A 25,817-nucleotide genomic window follows, 5' to 3' on the forward strand; every position below is an offset into this window, starting at 1 on the left:
TGCAGAAGACAGGCAGAGCTCTCTCCCCTGCCTCTTTAGGAGTTGAGAGAAGTGTTTGAATGGAGGAAAGGGAAGAGAGCAGAAAAAGCCCAATTTCTGCTCCCACCTCCAACTTCTATGAAAAATGGGCCAGACGTTCTCTCCTCCCCTCTAATCCTGCAACACAGTCCTGTTAAGGTGGAGAAGAGAACCCCCTAAAGCTGCCTCTCCAGGAGGCTTGGGAGGAAAGGACGAAGAATCTCTGGAACAGCAAGACGAGCAAAGATGCACATTGGGCAAGGGGCAGTGTAGCGAGGTGGTGGGATACCCCACAGCCCTGCTGAGGGCCGAACCTCCCCTAATACCAATGTGGGCGGAGCCACCGGGTTCGGCGCCCGCCCCTCAGAGGTCACGGCACCGACCCGGAAGTATAAAAGCCCGCCTGCAGAGCTCAGTGGAGCCCACGCTGGCGGAGAGAGCAGACGTCCTTGGCCGAGCTCCCGCTTGGGAGACAGCCGCAGGCCGCGACCGGCTTGCTGACTTACCAAGCCTACCTCTTGCCCGGTACCCCGAGGAGGACTGGCCAAGCCTGCCCCGTGCCGGCTACCCTGAGGAGCCGATGCTGGTGGAGAGCACCGAGGACAGTAGGACAGCCCGACAGCCCAGGTACCATACGAGGGGGAGTGTGGAAGTAGCCCGGGGGCAGCCGACTCTAGTCTGGCTGCTGCACTGCCAGAGCCTATGTCAGTGTGTTGCGGCCAGGATCCCCACTGACAGCAGCGAGTTTCCGCCGCTACTAGGGCCCCGGGCTGGGACGCAGTGGAGTGGGAGGGCCTGCATCCCCCCTGCCACCCACTCCTTGGGTGGCAGACTCCCCCTTTTCCCCTGGCCTAGAGAGCCTAGGCTGCTATAAACCCTGACCCAGCCCCTGCTTAAGGGCCTGGGTGTCTGACTGACTATTTGATTACTGCCCCACCCTGACCTAGGGCCTGGGCTGCTGTAGACATTGCCTCAGCCTCCGTGTAGCAAGGCGGTGGGATACCCCACAGCCCTATTGAGGGCTGAACCCCGGCCGAGACTACTACAGGCAGATAGGGGGCTGGGAGGTGCCGAATTGTTGTGGAGTTGATGTGGGGCTGAGGGTGCAGAGTTAATGTGTATGCTGAGTCACAAAATTGATAGGGGGTGTCAAACATATTTCTGATTATAAATTGGCAACACTCATTTTCACATGCATATTGGGATTGAGCAGAGAGTTAGAAAATTACCAGAAAATAGAAAAAACATCTCATTGTTCAATTAAAAAATAAAATCTTGTGAGTTGGGGCCAGACTCAATTTTTTAACTTTTGCAGTTGGCAATATTGCAGTAGTATAATTTTTAGAAATAAATATTTAAAATATAAACAACTATCATTAGATTAACACATTTTGTTTTTCAAGGGATAGGTCAAATATTAGCCTCAATTATCTGTCAATGCATTTATTTATTTATAAAAAGGCATTTTAGGATTGTTTTAGACTTTTTGATATTGTGAGAAGTATGGAATACTCGTTTCTTACAGAGATACTCCAATTTGAATTTTGTAAAGGATATAGAACAGGGATTGATTAAAAGATGTAGGCACATTGGGGAGAGTGACAATCAACCAATTTGCAAATCATATTGTAAGAATATTGACACAGGTTTTGGTAGCGCTATTCAGTAATTGAGAAATGTTTGTTTTATTTTGTGGGCAAAGTGTACGGATGTGTGTAATACAAAATAGTAATATAATCGTAAATAACACCTCACAGTATGCAATATCAGTTTTATATAGCACTTTGAAAGGACCATGTGTATCATTGCTTAGATACAGCAGGATTGAACCACAAGTGCCATAGAAGCCTTTTATTTACTATAATATCTTTTGCCATTTGAGGATTTTGGCACTTACAGTTAGTTTGTATAGATGTACAGCAGACAGAGAGGGCAGCAACAATCTCAAAGGAATTTAAAATATCCATTCTTGGTAGCTGCCGGACTTGCTTTTTACAAGTTTTACAATTTAAACAAAGAAAAATCGAACCTGTAAGAACATTCCAATGACAGTTTCCCACGTTAGGTGTAACTGCTTATGGTCAACTTCTCTCTTACACCAAGTAACTAAAATCAATGGCAATATGAAAGCTAAGAGAATTAAAAAAAAAAAAAAAAAAAAAACCTGAGGAGGCCCAGTAAATGTTCTATGAGCATTCATTAGGTAGTGCTAAACTACAAACCACCAACTCACCAGGCAGCAGCCTCTCTGCCAGGTACCAAAGAAAAGTTTTAACAAACCAATTCACTACTTCAGCCAATATCTGAAGATAATACAAGAGGACCAACTCATCTGCTGTCTTCAGGACAAACTTTAGAGGACAAACTACCGGAGAAGCCATGTCAAAATATCAGTTAGATGGATTGAAGGCATCAACATTATTTAAACCATCAAGGTCTCTCCATGTCTCTAGTGATTTGTTAGTCTAGAACCTATCCACAGTGTATTTTCCCTAATACACCTATTAGATCTCTCAGATAAATTAGTATCAGAGGGGTAGCCGTGTTAGTCTGAATCTGTAAAAAGCAACAGAGGGTCCTGTGGCACCTTTAAGACTAACAGAAGTATTGGGAGCATAAGCTTTCGTGGGTAAGAACCTCACTTCTTCAGGTGCAAGTAACGGAAGTATTGGGAGCATAAGCTTTCGTGGGTAAGAACCTCACTTCTTCAGGTGCAAGTAACGGAAATCTCCGTTACTTGCACCTGAAGAAGTGAGGTTCTTACCCACGAAAGCTTATGCTCCCAATACTTCTGTTAGTCTTAAAGGTGCCACAGGACCCTCTGTTGCTTTTTACAGATAAATTAGCACTTTCTATTTAGGTTTATTCTGTTCCACCATTATAGTAGCTAAATGCTATCATATCGAGTGACTATCTCTTCTTGCCTGTGGACACAAGAGTACAGAAACAAAACCAGACCATTCCTGGAGAAGCGTGTGTGTGTGTGTGGGGGGGAGAGGGGTATGCAAGATGAGAAAGAGGATGCCTCCCCAGATCTTTCATTCCCAGTCAGGAATTATGCACAATATTTTTCAGGAATACAGTCATTGTTTCCTGCTAGCTATTCAAAAATAGGCAAGAAGTATCATGGCTCCTTAACATCAATCAACTAGGTGTAATGAGGAGTGGGGAAAGCATGCACTGCAATGATAGTTGAACAGCCAATTAAGCATATGCAGATACTCACCACTCATTCATGCACATCACATCACTGAAACATCTAGATCACCGGTGCTCAAACATCTCCGATAGTGCCCTCCGCTTACCAGGAATGGAATCTGTCCACACCCCCACTCCATTACTGCACAGGTAGCTCAGCAGAGGATCTTGGGCTAAAGGCAAAGCTGGTGGCAGAACTGGGGATGGGGGCAGAGAGGGAATGAGGACAGAGCTGGCCTGGGGTTGGAGCAAGGGCTGGAGCAGAGCTATGGCTGGAGCCAGGGGCTGGGAGAGGGGCCAGGCAGCAGACAGAGTTGGACTGGGTGGCACTCCCTCCCTTGTCCCCCCAAGAGGTGATGCCCCACAGTTTAGGGGCCACTGATCTAGACAGAGGAATTGTGGCAAAGTCATCCAAAATTCTACACTATAAAACAGCCCAGCCTCTCTGCACCTTGTTCAACATACTTCTGGCTGTAAAAACCAGAATCTAGCCCTATAATTATCATGAGTGTCTTTTATATGCTATGAAAACCCACAAAAGATACTGCGAGCTTCTGACTTTTTGGTGCAGCATCTTACTGCAGAAAAATATTTCTTTTAATCAAATTGGGTTCTATGTAGCACAGCACACATTCAATTTTGACTCATTTTACAGAGGTGGTTAAGGCAACAACTGAACATAGGAAAGTCTGCATGTCAGACTTTATATAGAGTTGAGTGTCTATTAAAAATGGATAGCCACGTTCTCAGTTGCTTCCAAGGGGTGTCTGGTGTAACATGTAGGGAAGTGAGGCTTATAAAAAGTGTGCCAGTATTGCTCCCCTCAAACAGCTTTAGTGCTGGGTCAGTAATCAGGTCCAGATTAGAGATGCTTATCCTGGCACCTAGGGGTCATTTGGGTTCCAGAAATTGCTGCTAGGGAAACCCAGGGCACTGGGATCCCTTAACCAATGCCCCCTTTTCCCCCCCCAGTCAAGCCCCATCTAAGAATTCCTGTACACAGAGGTAATCCTTAACATTGGTTCAACCATTTTTATGGCATCTTTGCATCAACAGATTAGCACAAAGCTGTCACAGAGCAGTGGAGGATTTGGCTTTAACAGTTAAAGAACTAAGAAGGAATAAACCAACAATGAGCAAAACTATAATGGCAGTCTTCCAAACCTGTATCTCTGTTTTTGCTAAAAAGAACACCTCTAAACATTTTATAAAAACAGTTCTGTAACCACATAAAATTAAGTTTTACAAAATGTGGATGTATTTCAGAAGTCTCTGGATCACTTTTAGTTAGAATATTAGGATACTGTCTACTTGTTATGTTAACTTGAACATATTCAGTATTTACAATCAGGCTCTTTTATAGTAAGAGACAGCTAAAAAACAAGACACAGCATATCACATGGAAAGAATTAGGAGAAAACTAAACAGATGTGCAACTTGGCCGAAGAAATTAAAAGGTGAGTGGATAGGAAATACTAGCATTCAGAGTTTGGAAAGAAGGTAGCAACCTGCATTTAAGGGTTAATTGCTTTTACTTAAATCTACTGAAATTATCCAGTTGCTAGAGTTATCTATACTTAAATTACATTTGACAATACTCTGTTTACCATGTAATTACGATCATGAACTAAATAAACTCAGATGCCCCAAGCCCTGAAGTTTCTTATATAAAGTTTTACTACTAAGATAACAAGAAGTATCCACAAATTATTACTATGCTAAAATGGCTTTTCCTTCTAAATACTATGGTAGGATTTGCTAGTATAAATCCCTGTGCTCCAATTAGCTACCAAACAATTTCCTATCCATACGCCCACATAAAGTATGGTCACCTTGATTTCCGATGTTGCTCATCCCAGTATCTTCAATACTTCCCTCCTCCACCTTTCCTTGACCTAAGGAAGGCCAGCTCCTTCCTACACACAACTAAGGCCTGGCCTACACTGGGGGAGGGGGTGGGGGGAGGAGAAAATCGATTTAAGTCACGCAACTTCAGCTACGTGAATAATGTAGCTGAAGTTGACGTACTTCGATCTACTTACTGTGGTGTCTTCACTACAATAAGTCGACTGCTGACATTCTCCCGTCGACTCCTCCTGTGCCTCTTGCCCTGGTGGAGTGCCGGAGTCAATGGGAGAGCGCTTGGCGGTTGATTTATCGCATCTAGACTAGACGCGATAAATCGACCGCCGCTGGATCAATCGCTGACCATCAATCCAGCGGGTAATATAGACAAGCCCCAGGAGTATTTCCTTATCTACAGTTACAGGTGAAGATGGGTGTGTGAGGTGTGCAGATATGTTCTTCTGTGGGCATGTCATTGAACTTCTGAAGACTGCAGTCTCAGGAATTGCTGTAACATCTAGTCGAGTATCCTATCTCTGACAGTGGCCAGTACCAGCTATTTCAGAGGAAAGATGCCTCATTGTGGAATAAACCTACCCAATAGGATAATTTTTTTACTAAGCCAATCCATTAGAGTTTGATTTATGACTTGAAGCATGAGGGGTTATACCCCAGCTATTTTACCTTATCATAGGTAACTTTGGATGGTGCAACTATTCATAGAAATGGTGCCTGCTAAACAGTTGGCTTCAGTGATACCTAGTGGCATTGAGTAAAGAAAGAATTTTCTTTGATCAGGTTTGAATTTACGGTCTTTCACTGGATGTTTCCTTGTTCTTGTATTATGGTGTTGCCCATAAACCTAGTTTTGTTAGGTCCCTCTTAAGTTCCTCACAGGTTTCTCTGATTTCAAGAGATGATAGTAATTTCATGTCATTTATCAAACGTGCCCCCTCATTGTTCACTTTTCCAGATCTATAATTAATATTGATCAAAGTGGAGAGAATTTAATAATAGCCAAAGTAGAGAGATCTGCATAATTAATGTATAGTTGCAATTACTGATAATGCACTCTGACTGGCTAATGGCCCTTTGAATACAGGGGTTTGCATATTGCATTGATGAAAAATAAGCATACTGTGATTATGCAAATGAGAACCAATGTACTGTTATAGATGTGTAATCATACAGCACATCAGTGCTCTAACTGCGCAAGATAATGCAATTTCCATATAATAGGTAACGTAATGTATCAGTAAATCAATGCCTCGTTGCCACATACCTCATTGCCACATTGCTGCCATCAATAACTATTGGCCTCAGGTTATCTCCATCTTCAGTCACATCCTCCTGAAATGGAGACTCAGACCTCTGAGACTCTATGGAAGATGCTTCACGCATTATGTTAGTGTTAACATTATTTACAGGCTGGTCAGTCTCAGTTTTATTTCCAAGTTTGACAAGTTCTCCCAAAATATCATTGATTAAAGCATCAGTGCCAAGCTTATTTAGCACAAGTTGAACCTGTTCTTCAGAGTAACCTAACTTAAGTGCAAACTCCAGTTTGGTTTGATATTCCTTCACCACATCAAGGGGCTTCTTTACTTCCTTAGATACTATCTGGGCCTCCTCTATCTTAAGGTCTTGTAAGATTTTGTTACGTTTTCGTACATGAGGCTGTAAGCAGGGAGACCTGCACAGTTGTCGGTGAGTCTTAGGTAGCAGATGTGATTCTGCTGTAATGTTATTCAGTCTCTCTGACTCGTTATCAGAATTTGTGCTCTCTTCTGAATCACAACTGGAGCTTCCAGTCTCCTCAGATGCCTCCTTATCTGCATCTTCCTTCCTAGAGTTAACTTTATCCATTGTTGGTTTCTCCACCATTGACCAAGATCCAACTGCATTTATTTGTGTGTCAGTGCGCTCCACATAAAGATGGCCTAGGTCATGCCCCAGATGATCCTTCAAGCCCATGAAGCTGCTGCATGTACTCGATTCCACTTTGCTGTTTTTCCTGTATTCCTGAATATAAAGTGTCCCGTATTCCTACAGAAGAAATAAAAGTGTTGTAACTAGTTAGCTCTTATTTTGTTTTGGGTTTTCTTGTTGTTTCCTTTGGGACTCTGCTTCTTTGCCAACTTAAAAATACCTTCACATTCGAGGAAATTCCCTCTTCACTTAAAGTTGGTTGCATTTGTAAACAAACTAGTGTTTACGTGCAGCAAGTTTCATACACTTCTTCAAACAGAGAACTTTCCAATAAAATCAATCCTGTTTGATTGATGAACAGAGTATTATTAAACAGTTTTCAAAAAGTATTTACATCTAAACTGATGAATACATTCAAAAATTAGTTTTTATATAAACTGGTTTTCCTTAAAAGTTGTTTGAAAATAAAGTAGTGTGTGGACAGGAGTCTTTTGTTCAGAGTTAAAGTAACTGATATTCTGTCACTGGGTATACCTACACTGCAAAAGAAACCAATCAACCAACCAACCCACCCCAAAACGTGGCTGTAAGTCTCTGACCCTTGGTCAGCTGACTTACACTGGCCCTATGGGACTAAATATAGCACTGTAAATATTTCTGCTCAGGCAAGGAGGATGGGTCTCAGAGCCCAGGATCCAGCCTACGCAGGAATATCTACACTGCTATTTTTAGGCTCTTATTGTGAGCTGGAGGCAGTTGACCTTGCTCTGAGACTTGCTGCTGTGGGTTTTTTATTTTCCAGTGTGGATGTAGTCTCAAAGATAATATTACTAAACAGTGTAATAAATAAGAAGTGCAGCTATAAAACATATGAGTACTGCTATGGAAAAGTTTTTATACTAAGTGGCTTAGACCTTCCATTTAATACAAGGGAACTAGCATATTACTATATTATCACAGAATCATATAAAGGTAGGGTCAGAAGGGACCTCAGGAGGTCATCTAGTCTAGCTTCCTTCACCAAGGCAGGACCAAGTACATCTACACTGTCCTGGACAGGTGTTTGTCTAACCCGTTCTTAAAAACCTCCAATGACAGCGATTCCACCATATCCCTTGGAAGCCTAGTCTAGAATTTAACTTCCCTTATAGTTAGAAAGGTTTCCTTAATATCAAACAAATCTCCTTTGTTGAAGCCCGTTCCTACTTGTCCTATCTTCAGTGGACATGGGGAACAACCCCACCTCCTCTTTATAACACCCCTTAACATCTTTGATGACTTATCAGGTCCTTTCTCAGTCTTCTTTTCTCAAGACTAAACACACCCAGTTTTTTTAACCTCTCCTCATATGTTGTTTTTTAAGCCTTTTATAATTTTTGTTGCTCTCCTCTGGACTCACTGCAATGTAGCCACATCTTTCTTCAATTGTGGTGCCCAGAACTGGACACAGAACTCCAGCTCACCATGCCGAGTAGAGGGGGATAATACCACTGGTGTCTTATGTTCAGCACTCCTGTTAATACACACCAGAATGACATTTCCCTTTTTTGTAACTGCTTCACATTGTTGGCTCATATTCAATTTGTGATCCACTATAACCCCCAGATCCTCTTCTGAAGTATTACAATATTGAGTTGTACCCCATTTTATAGTTCTGCATTTGATTTTTCCTTCCTAAGTGTAGTACTTCACATGTGTCTTTACTGAATTTCAACATGCTGATTTCAGACAAATTCTCCAATTTGTCAAGGTCATTTTGAATTCTAACCCTGTCCTCCAACATGCTAGCAACAGCTCCCATCTTGGTGTTATCTGCAAATTTTATAATTATACTCTCCACTCCACCATCAAGTCATTAATGAAAATATTGAATTGTATCAGACCCAGGATAGACCTCTGTGGAATCCCACTAGATATATTCCTCCCCCTCTGCCTCTGCCTCTGCCCCTGCCCCGGTTTGACAGCAAACAATTGATAATTACTCTTTAAATACAGTCTAACAACCAGTATTGTATACACCCTATCATAATTTCATCTAGACCACTTTCCTTAGTTTGCTTATAAGACTGTCATGTGGAACTGTGTTAAAAGGCTTACTAAAAATAAAGATATATGTTGTTTACAGATTGCTTTCTATGCACTTGGCTAGTAACCCTGTCAAACAAGGAAATTAGGTTGGTTTGGCATGATTTGTTCTTGACAAATCCATATTGGCTATTACTTATAAACTTAATATCCTTTAGGTGCTTATAAATTTATTGTTTAATAATTTGTAACTTTACAGATATCAAAATTAGGCTGACTGGTCTATAGTTCCTTGGGTCCCCTTTGTTCCCCTTTATATTTCACTAATTAGGGAAATGGGTTAATGATAGAATAAACATAGTCCAATGAATCCTGAAACAGAGTATTAATTCAGTCAGGTAAACATCACTACACATTCCTAAATTCCTTTATAAAGTCCAGGCAAATCAAGAAACACTTTGAATATTCTCAAAGTAGCACTTCTGACTAAAACAAAGCAAGACTTGGAACTATGGGCTGATTCAAAGTCTACTGAAGTAAATGAGAGCAATCCAGCAAAGCACTTAAATATTAATTTCAATAATGTGGCTAGTTACATGCTTAAGCTTAGGCATGTGCATAAGTACTTTTCTGGATCAGGGCCTAAATGCAGAGATGGAAAGTATATAGGAGATATAGAATAAAGCAGATTGTGGTTTTCTGTGCCTCATAAAAGCCCCACCCACCCAAGTTTACTGGAGGAGTTCACATTATTGTAGATTAACAATTTTTCATATATCTATTTCCTCATAAAAGTTATCTCCATAATCTGTTTAAAAGGAACTTATTACTTCCTTTACTTTTTGTTCTCTTGAAAGAGAATTCTGGCATAAAGCAGAACTGTTTCCGTTATGAAAAAGTAAAATATCTACTTCTCTCTCATTGTTAAAAATGGGCTAAATTGCTCATGTTGCAGGACTAACATTAAAACAATAACATGAATTAGATAAGGATGAAACAGAAAAACAAACAACAGCTCTTCTAGTTCATGCAGGACAAAAATTAAGCAAGATACATACACAGGAGGCAGTGCTTGAATGTCATATATAGTGTGGCCACAAACCAGATTGAAATCACACTGAGAAAAATCATTGTATTAAACACAACTCCATTGTCTCCATTCCATTAACAATTATCCATAGTTTAAATTTACCCAAGATACAAAATTTCTTTCGTTTGAATAAATAATCTCCCGACCTGATAAATAAATAGTATATATTTAAGAGTACTGAGTCATTTGCGGAGTTTTAGTTCATTTGCTGGAAAAAAAAAATAAAGTATGCAGAATACATATGACAACTCATGAAGACTTCTCTTGAGACAAATGTGAGAAGTGAAAATGCCAACCATGATTTAATTAAAAAAAAAAAGTTTTTAAATGCATTGTTAGGACATCTCCACAGCAGTACAGTTTTTCAGTAAATAGCTGTATTAACTAAATTGTCCTACTTGATAACTTACCATTTTTAATTTGAAAACAAAGAGCATATTTTTCCAGCAGTTTAATCTAGTTTAGACTGATAGAAGTTAAAAGTAGAATATATTTTTCTGTATAGATCTGATTTAGTTAAAAGGCAGAGTGATTGTGATGCTGTCTCTTGCACTATATCAGTCAATGTTCATTTTCTTTACAGGGATCTTTATGAGTTCAAGCAATACTGCAGATTAAATACAAAGGGAATTTAGGAAGTGTACCTTTATACTTGGTGATTTATTAACTACTGTAATACACTGGATAGCCTAGTGCCAGTAACAAATCACAACAGTATCTCAATAAAAGGATACAGTTAAAAACCCACACTGTGGCCTCCATAGAACTGCCACCAAAAAGTATCTTAAACAAGAAAAACCTATTGGAAGCTAGGCTGCCTAGCAACCAGCCTTTAGTTGCTAGGATGCACTCCTTTAACATGCCATCATGAATGCTAGCACAGTGAAAGAATAATTTGCTATGAACAAAAGCCTATGAAAAAGACGGGGACTTAAGTGCGTCTGGTTTACCCTCTGAGAACAATGCAGCTGCCAAACCAATCTGGACGCTCCGACATCATTGTTCCATAAACCCCACAATCTGCTCTGACTGGATGAAGTATATTTAATGGGCAACATTTTTAAGCTGGACTGAAAAGTTGGGTCAGCTCATGTATTGCCCTAATAGAATACACCAAGATAATGGGTCACTGCCCAAATCCATGTACTGTGAAATGCCATTTTAGCACTGAACTAAATGTAGTACTTTTCTTTTGGACACTATCAGAACAGGAGAAACCTATCTTGACATACATTTAAATTAGTTAAGATTAATGTATTGTTATTTCCTGATGTCATATTCTAATTGTTTCTCATTAAAGTTTTATCGTAACTATAAACATAATATTCTTTCAAAATGACACATATCTCAAGGAACCTCAGTTACTGCACTGGGTGAGTAACCTTCTCTTCTGCAAAGAGATACTACAGCAGTTGCAGCTTTCAAAGCCCACACAAACAGTATCTAATTGAATTAAGCATACTATTGTTATTTTAACTAGTGTTTTAATACAAAAATCCACTACAACCACAAAGCATAAAGATTCTGAAATATTACCTTTAAGTTTTGCATAAGCAGCATACTATTCCTGCTGTCAGACCTGCATGTAAGTGCTATGTATGTTCAGACAAATTCTACATCATCTGTGATAGGCAGCCAATAATCTGCTGCAGCACCTCCTTTTTTTTAGGCTTGGGAGCTCCCAACACAATGTCCTATACAATATTCATTGATTATAACGATGAAAATTAGATATCATAGTTAAATCCTAATAGAGTTTATTAGAGAGTGAAGAGAGAAATGGCAGTCACTCTACCTGAGCAAACTAACCTAAATTATTTTTGCTTCTTTCAGTCAAATGTTAACGCACCTGTTGACAGCATAATGAAGCCCACCAGAAATAAAGAGAATGAATTTATTCAAGGAGTAACATAAAAACGTAAAAGCTCTCTCTGTGTCCTTTATTTTCAATAAAACTCTTTTCTTATCAACCATGTTCTCAGTACAACTTTATAGATACCATGTAATCTAGATGAAAATACTTGCTATAAACTATTTTGATATATGTGTGTGTGTTGATACACTTTTTATTTTATATCTAGATATAAAATAAAAAGTGTATCATCAACACAAATGAGTGGCCAAAGAAATAAACCTAATAACTAAATTATTGTACTTAGTTCTTATGCTTTCAATACAACTACTAAGCAATAGTTTTGAATTTATAAAAATTTTAAATATAAAATATATAATCTTCCATTGGCTATTCTGTGTGATAAAAAACAATCCAATCATTACACAGAAAAGGAAGGGTTCTTAACTTATGAATGCATACGTACTTATATTCTTTACACCAAAAAGCCTGCAAATCATAACCCTCCCCCTTCAAAGCTATACAACCAAATGTGGCTTCATATTTAAACAGGCTCCATTATTATAGGATTACTATACTATCATCATCAAATACTATGTCCATTTATCATCACACACACTTGTTAAGTAAGGGGTTTACATTTAACACTGTGGATGCCATTATGTTACAGAATTGCATCCTTTTTCCATCTACTGTTCTTCAAATTCAGTAGCAAAACTATTTTCCACTAACTACCAGCATTAATTTATTTTGAACTAGACAGTTCTACTTTTCAAGAGGTCAGGTGCAAACTTTTAATATTACGAAAGCTGTCCAGTTACAGCTGAAATTCATAATAGTTTAATGCAAACTTTACATGGTGCAATAAGTGAAACAGCGCGTTATAACAAAATGTTTATAATAGCAATTGCATGTGTCCTTAAAAGAGCTTACATTTTTAAAGACATATCCTACAACAGTGAAAGAGTTTGGTTTTTTACACAAGGATACTTAAATTATTCCTAGATCTTCTAAACAGCAAGCAGTAAATATTTAGACCACAGCTTGTTAAAAAAAACAACTGTTTGTCATATAGAACTTCAGACTACCAATATAGAAACAAATGTCCTAGCTTCCCAAATGGCAAAGATATTGCAACAATGCAAATAAAATAATGAATATGTAATAAATACCTCCTGCAGTAGTTTCTGTATGTTTAATTACCATTGTATTTCAAGGGAGTACTGTTGTCTGCATCACTCTATCTAACAAAGGAAGGATGTCCCATTGAACAGATTGGTTAATGCTCTGGGGCAACAGATGTCTACTGGAACTGCAGGAGACCAGCAACTGGTGGCCTGCCCATCTTCTGAAAACTTTCAATAGACTTATGCATATGTTCACACAATAGGGCATGTGGTAGAAATGCAAACCTCTTTTTAACCCTTTTATGTGCCCTCTTTCCCTCCCAACTGGTATATGAAGGTCTTTGTAGTGTTTTTTCTTTAGAGGATCCTTGGAACACTGGTTCATGGAGTGTACATTGTATGTGTTCTTCAACCTAATATCTGAACCCAAAATATAAAACAAAATAGATTAAAAACTGCACAATAATGTGTTGGCTAATTTTATAAACGTAAGAATGACTTTGAAATCACAGAAGCTTTGACTAGATCATGTTACCACCTGAGAGTAGCCCCAAAGAACTAATGTTATATCCTGCCCTAAATCCATCCCTTTAAGTTCAGACATTGTCCCCAAGTGATGTTCCTCCTAATCTTAGCTAATTTTTTCAAATTTCACCATAATTTAGTAAAATGGGCAAATCTATAAAATATTATAGCATATTTACAAAGGATAAAACATTGAAATTTAAGTTGAAGTCACCCAAAGAGTGCAGAAAATCTAGTTCCCCTGAAGAGTTCTGACTGTCATTTCCACCCCCAGCAATACATTTGCTCCTACAAGTTCCTTACAGAATGTATCAAGTTAAAGATCACCCTTTCATGCAATTATTTTTCAGATGTAAATTTTCTCTTTTTTTTTTTAAAACACCCCCAAAATTTGGAGATTTTGTGATGTGTATGGCTATTTATTTTGTTGAGAACGCGGTAAGATGTACTGAAGTGTTAGAATGGTGAAACTTTTCAATCCCTGCAGAGAGTAGTCCAAATACTTACGTTAGCTGGAAAACACAGAGACATTGGTTTCTTGTAGCAGTTCCAGAAGCAACTCCTTAACACGATTTCAGCTGCAGACTTCCAGGCAAGCAAGCAGAACAATGAATGGTTGAACAGATGGAATGGCAATGTCTTTGCTTAACCTATTACTGAGTGGAACAACAGCCAATCATAGGCCAGAGAATTCACAATTAGTTGGCCAGGCAGATGCAAGGCAACCTCCCCACCCTGTATCAGGTTTGTAGGTTTCTAAGATAAGCAAGTTGATGTCATTCTCAGGGTCTGCCCCAGGCAGCATGTGTATTAACGAGGGGTGTGCAGCAACAATAGGCCATACAAAGGAGACTAGCAGGCAGCTGCTGTATGAGCGCCAGAGTCATTAGGGAGCAGGCTGCCAGCAAGAAACACCTGGCTTGGGCAGACTTCAGCTTTTCCTCATTGTTTCTAATACATGCAACAAAGAAAGGAATTATTTTTAAGTAGTAAAAGTTTCTATAAAAACCAAAACCTAAAGGATATAGCCAAGTCTATTACAAAAACCTTGTAGCTTTTGCTGGCAAATTAAAAATATATAGAAAATATAACAGCAGTGATTGTGTGTATTTTCTTTTTCCTGTTAATAAAATAAATCCTTATCGATGCAGTGCAACAGGAGGTCTGTTAAGAAGCCAATATTATACATAAATACATTCAAAAGCACACTCTGAATTTCCTGAAACTTTACTTTTATTTATGTACCAATAAGCCTGATGAACTTGTACTTATACACAACTAAAACCAAATACAATGTTTAGAGTAAGAATTTCAGTTTCAATAGAAAAAGTTTTGATAAAATTATTAAACTGCAAAAATATCAATTTTAAGCATAAAATATGGGATTTTTCTTACTAATGGCATTAGAACATTAATAAACATATATAAAGGAAAGAGGAACTGTGCTAGCACCATTTCAACAATAAATTTATTTGTTGCAGTCATCAATGTTCATGCGTTTGTAAGAAGAAAAACTTATACTACAGATTTACACTTGAAGCAGAAATCTCCCTGGTTTCCTGCAGTTTATATAGATAATCTAAATACATATTTTGGAAGTTAAGTCACTAGGTAAGCAGGTTTTAAAATTTTTCTTCCTTGTGGAGACAGTATGTCTCTAAGCTAAAAGAAAATGTCCAAAACAAATTTTTTATTAATAAAAGACCTGCAATTTACTACATTTAGCAACATGACAACAGCCATTTGCTACCAGGGAGGCAAAGGGGACATTCACCCTCCCCCCCACACCCGACCTTCAAGGGACCTCAAGTTATTGTCAGAAAGGCCAAAATATGTACAAAGCCATCCAATGTTATGCAATGGAACAGAAGAAGATTGGAAAGTCTTCATCCTTTATATAAATTATAAATCACTGTGAATACTGATACTGCAGCCCAATTATACTTCTTTAAATCTCCTAAAATCCAATATTTTCTCTGGGTTTAACAAGCACCTGGGTCACCTGTTTTTTTTTTTTTTTTTTAAAGCTACATCCAGGGGGCATGGGCCCCAGAATACCCACTTGTCCCCTTCTTCCTTCCCAAATAATTGGATCCTATGAACAGCCCAATGTGTAGTTTTGGTGTTTGGTAAGAAAGCAGACCAAATCTGGGACTTTCAAATCATGGCCTTTGTTTTTAGTAACTTTACACAAGAAAGCTCAATTCAGATGAAACAAGGCTGAGGCACAAGTATATTAAATGACTTTCAGTTCCATTCAATGAACAGATAAGCAATACTGAAAATCAAGCTGAAGCATCTGTTTGTCTATTCTCACAGGCCAAGGAAATCTATTTGAGACCATTTGCTGTGGTTTAGAGGGCTCCCAGAATACAAATAGTTTATTATTAGGATTGTTAATTTCAGGCATTTTCCAATTTGCATTTGAATTTTAAAATGTTTCAGGAAAACAAATGAATCCCTGCATCATCATACTTTAAGACAAAAGTTTATCAGATGTCCAGATTTACCGATATAGAGCAAATATTATCAAGTGCAAAATCCAATGCTGCATGCATTTCTGCACCTAAACCTTCTGGAGATAGCAGCAGATGAATTTAGAAAATTGCAAATCAAAAATCCAACCAAATACAACCTCTTTACACTGTCCATTAAACACTCACAAGAAAGGGTACTATCATTACTATTTTGAAGTTTTTAATTCTGAGGCAGGAGAAGTCTTCTCACTAATTTCTGCCACTGTGAACACAAAGAATGAGAGAAAGCTACCCAAGTGCACAGCAGGAAGCCTGGTCTCCAGCACTGGATTAAGCTTCTTTGCAAACAGCAAATAAAGGCAGTGATCTGAAAAAGCTAATCAGTCCCTGCTGTGGTATTTAGACTACCTCAGTTGCTGGTATTGGATAATGTTAAGCATATTAAAACATCTGTAGGAGAAATAAGGAGCCAGTCTGGTTTACCTAGTGATAGGCACTGACCTTAAACGCAAGCAGCATCACTTTGCTAGCCTTTAGTTCAAGCCCTGTCAGAGTTGAGACAGACGCTTGGTACCTGGTGACAGAAATGCTTATTTTGGCAAAAGGGACATATGATGTAGTCAAAGTACAGGAACGATGAACTGAGGAGAACTTTGGTAGTATAATACAAGTAGTATATTTATTGTTTTATAACACAAATGCACATTAGTGCAGGTGGATGACGTGACTTTAAATGTTATTTTAAATATTAGGTTACCATTTGGTACAAGTCACCCCTTCACTATTTTCTTGTTTAAAAAAGTTTCCAGATCCCATGCCTTTTTGAAACAAAGAAACCTACTTTAAGTTACCTTTGGTTCATCTCCATGCGAGCATTACTGGGAAATGGTGTAGTGCAACTTTGACAAAGACCAATATCAAATTAGGTGTTTAAGATATCAAATAGGTCAGTAGGTTATATTTTAAGTAAGCCAGTGTAAACTACTTTTAAAAAATATAATTACATTAAATTTAAATACAATTTAACATTATGTAAAAACATTAGTCAATTGTTCAAATCAGTCTCAATAGTTTTCTCGCCTGAATAATTTTCTCAGCACTTCCTTAAAATAAATTGGAAATGCTCAAGATTTAAGAGACGTCAGAACCATTTTATCAAATCATGCTCATGGCTGACAGAAGAACATTCATATTAGGGTTTTAACCAGTAACTAGATTTCCTACTGGGAACAATGAGGGCAACAAAGAAACCTTAGCAGGAAACAATGAGGATCTCTGTCACATTTGTGACAGGCTATAATGGCATTACTAGAAAGTACACACAGCAGATGAACAAAGAAAACTCTACTTCTGCAGCTAAAACATTCTGATCCAGCAAACTGACCAGTCTAGCCATTTCCCACTGCTATATTTAAAATACAATACAGAAAATTAAGATTATAGCTGGTCATTGAAATGCAGAATGCATAGTGGGTCCTCCGACTTCTAGCCTCTTACCCATCTGGAGAGGCTAATGATTCTATTTTCTTGCCCTTTAGTGAGACCAGAAATTGCATCAAAGCTCATCATTAAGTTCCTAGCACTATTTTATTAAAACATTAAATAGACTACCACGCAAAGAACATAAGATGGTTACAGACAACTAGCCCTGACTAACTTTGGAGGACATCAGGATGAAAGGACATTTCAGGGTTGCACACAAAAAGACAGGGGGGAGAATACTAGAGTCCTGGAGGAAACACAGCCAGGGGAAGGAGGAGGAACTGCATGGGAAGAGGCAAAAGACCCACAGAGGGAGAGCTGGAGCAGCAGGGAAACTTGAACAGAATGGCCAAATGGAGGTAAGGCAAAGTTATCAGGATATCACTTCTATAGAAAATGTCCAGCACAATCCTCTAGTGCTAGCAAACTCTTGTTATTCCAAAACATGCTGAAAACAAAAGCTTACTTAAAACAAAATTATATTAATTTAAAATGTACAGAAGTTACAGTCCTCCAGTAATTTCAACCTGCTAAAAAGTATTGCTGCAGAAAAATACTAGAAACAATGCGATTTATCCCAACAACTTGTTTCCTTGTTGTACAACCTTGTACGAAGGCCACTATAATCCACAAAAATACAATTTTATTTCTGCAAGAATACATTTTAGAAGACAAATTAAGCACATATCATTATAAACAGAGACAAGTAGAAAGATTTTGATTTTAGCATTCATACTTCAGACAAATCTGACTATTATTGCATTATAAAAATATCCATATATTTAATGTTGCACTTGGCAGCTCCAGAAAAGAACCTTTTATTCCTAAAATTAGGAGTTGGCAATCTTCTCAGTGTTTGTTGATCACTAATCAATATCTTAGCAGGTGCAAAACATTCAAAATACAGCACCTTAAAGCATCACCTTCAAAACTGAGCAAACTTCTGTATAGACTAAATCCAAATGCAGATCTGCACTACAAAATGAATCCTACAACTATGCTGTGGGATGAACTAAATAGCGGAAAGGTCCCTGCCAATCAAGATAACTACACACTTTTATGACAAAGATGAGCAATAGTTTTCCCTAGGCAAGGAGGAAGTGAAATTGTAACTTCCAAGCTATTTTGTAAGAAAGACCAATTCTTATAAGAACTGAAATACCAGAACCACCAGTTCTAATATTCTCAATCTTACAATGGCTAATGCAAAATGCCTCAATAAGGCAGCAAGATTCACAGGCAATGGGAGCACTCAATTTACCCTCTCTTTGCTATTCAGTCTTTCTTTAAAATTTCATCTAAATAGTCTTAGTTGCTTATTTCTAAATTCAGAGCCACTTCTCTTACTTGTGGTAAAAATATTAAAGTCCTTTAAACAATCTAAAATAACTATAGCTTGAATTAAAACCAAGTGGCAAGGAATATTTTGGCTTTGGAGAGGAGACTCATCCATTTCTATACATCCATATAACTTGGTAAGATATGGATATGTATCACTGTAGGCCCTCTGTATAAAAGAGTCCTCAAATATCGAGAGACCATTGGGTTCCAGGAAAAACCTGTTAAAGCACACTAAATATTTGTGATCTATGGGTATATCTGCAATTAAGACACCACTGCTGGCTTGTGCTAGCTGACTCATGCTCATGGGGCCTGGGCTAAGGGGTTATTTAACTGTAACATGGACTGTCGGGCTTGGACTTGAGCTCAGGCTCTAGGACCCAATGAGGTGGGAGGGTCCCAGAGCTCAGGCTGCAGTCCGAGCCTGGAAGTCTACACTACAATTAAGCATACCTATAGCCCGAGCCTCAGGAGTCCGAGTCAGCTAGCATGGGCCAGCCATGGGTTTTTAATTGCAGTGCAGACATAGATTAAGACACCCAAACAGTTGCATTGTTGTTGATGGCATGATATAATATTTGTATTAATGAGGACAGAAAATTAAAAATGTTAACATAATAGCATTTATTCTCACAATGTTTTGTGGGTATAAATATAGCTCTGACCTTTTCTTGGATGTTTGCTGACTAAGGCCCTAACCATGCAAGCTGCTCGTTGTAGGAGCAATGCTATGCCCATGTACGGACCCATCAAAGTAAATGGCCTGTCCACACAGAGCTGCCAGCAGTATCAGGGCCTAAAATACCTGCCTAGTCATCCCTAAGTAAGCACTCTGTGGTAAGAAAATGTTAAGAAAGCATTTGACAGCCTACATCACTCTGGAACATCTTGAAGTTTTGCCAACAAAAATAATTAACATCATCAAGGCTTTATATCAAGGTGCAGCTTGCACAGTTATATAGACTTGCGTGAATCATTTATTAGAGATATTCGTGTCAAACAAGGATGCATTCTCTCACCGCTCCTGTTTGGCAATGTCATTGATTTCACTATGTGAAAAAGTGTAGAACAATACAACACAGACTTCACTTGGTTCCACAATAGAACACTGAAAGATATAGATTTTGCTGCTTTCTAAATGACATCTAAACTAACAAGAAAACAAAGACCAAAAGACAGTCCAGCATTGCAAAAAAGACAGGATTAATAATGAGTTATGAAAAAACAAATCTAATGAGAATCCCAATAGCTCCCAAACTCAAACATTACAAGGAGTGAGTACATTGGCAGTAATGTACAAACCAATGGAGATATCCAGAAAGAAATTATGTCATGAATTGGCAAGGTGGCAGCTGCATTCACCCGTTTAAACAAGATTTGTAAAAAATTTTAAATGACCAATTTGAAGACAAAACTACACATTTTTAATTCGCATTTTATTTCCATCTTAATATATGAATTTGAAAGCTGAAAATCCAAAGATATACTTAAGCATGTATGAATGCCTTCAAAAAGCAAATGCCGCAGGAAAATACTAGGTATTAAATGGAATAGTTTGCAGCAAATGCCAAGAATTGTCAGAGTTCTACAACCCCTTATTTCTAAAGATATCCAGAAAAGAAGACGAAAACATCTGGGACATATATCATAGAATCATAGAATATCAGAGTTGGAAGGGACCTCAAGAGGTCATCTAGTCCAACCCCCTGCTCAAAGCAGGACCAATTCCCAGCTAAATCATATGAAGAATGAAGCCAGCGTTTGCCATGGCAGACATTCTGTTGGGCAGCTGTGATGGCTCTGCGGGTATCCAGGACTGAGTCACCTTGTTATTGCCCTGCCTCCAGTGAGAGGGAGATTTGCCTTTGCTTAACAGGGTGTCAGCTCCTATACCACCAGCCTGTTCGCCAGCCAAGCACTCTCCTCAGGACTGTCAGCTCTTAGGCCTGGTCCACACTAACCTCCCATTTCGAACTAAGGTACACAAATTCAGCTACATTAATAACGTAGCTGAATTCGAAGTACCTTAGTTTGAACTTACCATGGGTCCAGACGCGGCAGGCAGGCTCCCCCGTCGATGCTGCGTACTCCTCTCGCCGAGCTGGAGTACCGGCATCAACGGCGAGCACTTCCGAGATCGATTTATCGCGTCTAGACAAGACACGATAAATCGATCCCAGAAGATCGATTGCTTACCGGCGGACCCGGCGGTAAGTGTAGACCTACCCTCACTTTGCTTTGTAGGTTAACAATAAATGCACCCGTCCCTGAGCCCCTTTGAAGAGTTTCTAGTTTAGTGTCTAGCCCCTTATCCACTGAACATTCACAGAAATGTCAGGTGTGCTGTCCCCAAGGGAACAGTGTACACACCAGCTTGTATGATTCAACTCAGGATCAGCATCTGGCTTAATACCCAGCACCAAGATCTATTTATAGCAGTGATTCTTAACCTGGGGTGCATGCACCCCCTGGGGGTGCGAGATGCCCTTTCTGGGGGTGCAAGACATGCCAAATTAAGCACAGGCACGTAAGTACACCTACTTTGTTTCATCAAACCTATGTATTTATTAACATGATACATTTTTTAATGATTAGTGTAATATACAAACAAAAATATATCTAGGTTTAAAGAACTGACCTACATCAACGATTTTTGATAAAGGGTGTGAGAACATATTTTGAGAACCAAAGGGGTGCAGGCTGCAGTAAAGGTAAATAACCACTGATTTATAGTGAAAACAACAAGGTTATCATCAAAGATTCAAGAGATAGTGGGTGATGATAATGGAAACAAAAAAGTTACATATACAAATATAACACTTTCTAGAGACTAAACTTAAGATGGAGGTTAGCCTGTTAAATTAAGAAATTTATCTCACCCCAAAATGTCCTCTGCAGTGTTTCAACCAAGGCTGTGTGCGATGAATGTAAATGCATTGCCTGCTTACTGGCTAGGTGCAGGATGATGGGATGTCATCTTTGTTCCCCAAACACAGTCCAGCAAACCTTTGAAGTATATCCAAAATAAGGTTCTCCTCCCCTATTGTGTTTCTATCTCTCTTAGTTCCTTTCTGAAATTTTTATAATCCTTCATCTGCACTCATCCTAGATGCTTGTCAACTCTGCCTTGATATAAACTTTCACACACACACACACACACACACACACACACACACACCCCTCCTTACGTAGTATCTGTACATATACTTCACAATGATATTAATGACCATTATGACCCTGGCTTTCATTTAAGACCTCCCATGATATTCACTGTTGAACCACCATGTGTATTCCTGTAATCCCCCTTCCCAGCTGAGTCACAGCAACTAAAGGAATATGCACAAGGATCTGACTGAAAAAAATTCCCCCATCAAACACTATTCACAGAGGGAAAAGTCATGGGACTTAACATAGAGGACATGCAAAGAGTGGCCCAGGATAGGAAGGAACGGCAGAGGCTTGCTCATGCCCTAAGCAATATCTGACGGCATGTAAAAGATTCAGAATAAGAATTAAATGGTGAAATCCAGCTCCACTGAAATCCATGGGTACATCTACACTGCAGCTGGAGATTTAATTTCCAGCTGTGGTAGACAGATACATGCTAGGTCTGATCAAGCTAGCCTGCTAAAAACAGCCGCAGCAGCACAGGCAATTGGACAAGCTAAACATCTAAGTATGTTCCTAGAGTCTCAGATGGGATTGTACTCAGGGCAGCTAGCCTGTCCCACCACTGCTATTTTTAGCAGGACAGCTCAATTAAAGCTATTATATGTGTGTCTACCCAGGCTGGAAATTACACTTTCAGCTCCGGCTCAGACATACCTAATGGCAAAACTCCCAATGACCACAATGGGGCCACAATTTCACCCAAAATGTTGCAATGAAACCACTAAGTAACAGTAGCCATATTGAAGTGAAACGGAACATAACCTCTGAAACAAGGGATTTCATTTCAACTGAACCAAAGTACGTTGTTTTAATCGTTAGAAAAAATAATCCTCCACAACCACTGTATTTATTTAAAGGGACACAGTCAACTTTTAAAAACCGCAGCCTGAAAATTCTTACCTCCTATTTATAGGAATAATGCCTAAAATTACAATAACTGAAAGAGATTAGAGGAAAAAGTTCTCCCTTTTAGTTTACTTTGTACTCTTGGTGTATAGTTGGTTTTACCATTTCCACTGTTTAGTTATTTAGGTCTTGAGCCTGTAATTGAACCTGCACAGGTAGATCCTTGTGCCCACAGAGAGCTCTCTTAACTACAGTAGGGCTTCGTGTGGGCACAAGAGTCCACCTGTGAGTATCCGGGCCTGATCAGGCAGCGTCCCCTGCTTGTATGAGTCTTTCACACAATGGCAAGGGAGAGGTGTTTTTTTGTTTGTTTGTTTGTTTGTTTTTTAAACACAGGCAAATGTTACAGTGAAACTTAAAAGTTGTCAGTGGGACTCAAAGGCAGGTAAAACAACTTTTAACTCATTGTTTTTAATTGATCAAATTTCAAATTAATATGTCCCCTTGAAGGACAAAAATAAACTAAGTGGCACACAACACCTCATTGTTACACTTCATAAAAATAAATATTTATTCAGATTCCCATACTCTAACTGGTTATTTTCCAACACAAAATTTAACAAAACACTAATCCAGATATCTGAGAGAATCGTCACTCAATGGCTAACAGTAGAGCAAACTTCTCTATATATTTGAAGATCATCACATAGAAAGGTGTGTATCAGAGCACTGCCCGAATATATTTGGTTAAAGAAATTGTTTATTGTTTGTTGTTGTGCTGCTTTACAATTGGCCTTACTGGTTAAGAGTTAAGTGTCTTTTTACACTTCAAAACACCACTCGTACTAGAAAATATATTTTCATTGATGAATGTTAGATGCTGATCTTTTCCTTTGTTCAGAATGAATCACATGGACAATCTGTATACTTTCTCCACATGAAGTGTCTGTAATTAACTTTCCTTGTGACAATATTGGGCGACCAGCCAATATCTACAACTGTATAGAGCATAACTGACATGCTTAACAGAATGCTTTTATTCAAACTGTTCTGTCAGAAGAAAAATCAACATGGTTATGTGAGAGAGCATTCTCATTATTTAAACAACAATTTAAAAGAGCTTAAGAACCACTGATGTAGGGTATCCAAGCCAGTCCCCCACTTGTTCAGGGAAAGCCCCTGGCGGGCCGGGCCGGTTTGTTTACCTGCCGTGTCCGCAGGTTTGGCCGATCACGGCTCCCACTGGCCGCAGTTCGCCGCTCCAGGCCAATGGGGGCTGCGGGAAGTGGCGCAGGCTGAGGGATGTGCTGGTTGCCCTTCCCGCAGCCCCCATTGGCCTGGAGAGGCGAACCGCGGCCAGTGGGAGCTGCGATTGGCTGAACCTGCGGACGCGGCAGGTAAACAAACCGACCCGGCCCGCCAGGGGCTTTCCCTGAACAAGTGGGACCGGCTTTGAGAACCATTGCCCTACATAACATCCATTATACTATATTACGGCTACCGGGCTCATCTGTGCTGGAGAACTATCCCTTTAAAAAAAGCCAGAAATGAATGTGACAGAAAATATTAGGGCTTGTCTACACAGCAAGCTACTGTACAACATGCCAGGATGTAACTCTACAGCACACCAGTATGCCATGCAATAACTTCTATGTGGATGCTGCTGCAGCGTGCGGAAAGTTCCAGAGTCTTTTGGTTCTAATGCAGCCACCTGCTTACTAGGTGATGCGTCTTGCCAAAAGTACATGACACCAGTGCTCCAGGGTTTCTGGTTGGAGATTAAAGTATTGGTTTGCCCTTATAATGTCCTAAATGGCTTTGGTCCTGCCTCTTTGAGACACCACCTTTCTGCCCAAGTCATACTGTCACAGTTGTCAGCTTGGGCTGGAGTTTCCTCAGAGACAGCTTCCAGCAATGGATTCTCCATGAGAGGCTTCCAACTTTGAAATTTACTCCCTCCCTTGGAGTGAAATAGCCAGAGCGTGCAGCAAAGTTCATCTTTTTACCCAGACTTTTGGGGAGAGAGAGAAGCCCAATCAAATGGAAATTTGGGGGTGTGGTAAGGTACTGTCAGGATGTCTAATTTTGATTGTTTTCTCTTGTTCGTTATTTTTGGGAAGGTGCTGGGACTTGTTAATGTAACTTTAAAAGTATGGCAGGTACCTAGATCTGGTATTAAGTGGGTTTCTCTTCACCTCCCTCCCTGCTCCCCACCACTTAGTTCTAAATCAAAATAAAGAAATAAGTATACTGAGCCTTTAAAAATACATTTGACAATGTATCTAGCCATCATTTAGCTACAGATTTTGTTTGTATTCTATGGATATAGTAAATCCAAAGAGACCTCCAAGAAGTCCTCAAGGAAAGTAAGTCAGGATCAGACTTGACATTCCTGATATTTCTAAGATAAAGAATTTTATTCTTTTATTTTTGAAAATAATTTAGTACATCATAAGAAACCCTACCACCACCACCTGATTGCTCTATTTTTTTCCAACTTTAAAATTCTCAGATTCTTTTAGGGTTGAATTTTCTTATGATTAGTTAGTTTCAGCCTAATGAGAATTTTTATTTAAAAAAAATGGACAAGCAGATTGAGTTCTAGGGCTGTGAACAGAGTATGTTTCTCCTTAAGAATAATATTTCACACTTTTTTGCTCTAAACTCAAATGTCTTACTTTTAAAAGTTCAAACTTGTCATGCAGTTAAATCTTCTGACAATGACAAATGCACGCGACATGTCTGAATTTGCAGTTCAGAAACTGCAAAGTTATTAACATTCAGATATATTAACGTTCTTAGCAACATAAAATTTTAATATCTATCATTAAATGCAAGATTACTTTCCACATAACTGCTCTCATTTTAGTTGATGTATCAATACTTACTTA

The 25,817-nt window shown here is 39.1% G+C and overlaps 1 protein-coding gene across 3 annotated transcripts in view; it reads right to left on the reverse strand.

Moving 5' to 3' along the window:
* The window catches only part of ZC3H12C (zinc finger CCCH-type containing 12C), a 56,849-nt gene that overhangs the window by 21,686 nt on the left and 9,346 nt on the right, over positions 1-25,817 (reverse strand). For 2 of the 3 annotated variants that reach the window (XM_034758824.1, XM_034758825.1), the window contains one exon: positions 6,344-7,107. In XM_034758824.1, the coding sequence (XP_034614715.1) occupies positions 6,344-7,035 (692 nt within the window). In that variant the 5' untranslated portion in view covers positions 7,036-7,107. Of the gene's footprint in view, positions 1-6,343; positions 7,108-10,515; positions 11,738-25,817 lie in introns of those variants that run through there. The other variant, XM_034758823.1, reaches the window with a different exon arrangement.

The sequence above is a fragment of the Trachemys scripta genome, chromosome 1, assembly GCF_013100865.1.
Source record: "Trachemys scripta elegans isolate TJP31775 chromosome 1, CAS_Tse_1.0, whole genome shotgun sequence".
Classification (NCBI taxonomy): Eukaryota; Metazoa; Chordata; order Testudines; family Emydidae; genus Trachemys; species Trachemys scripta.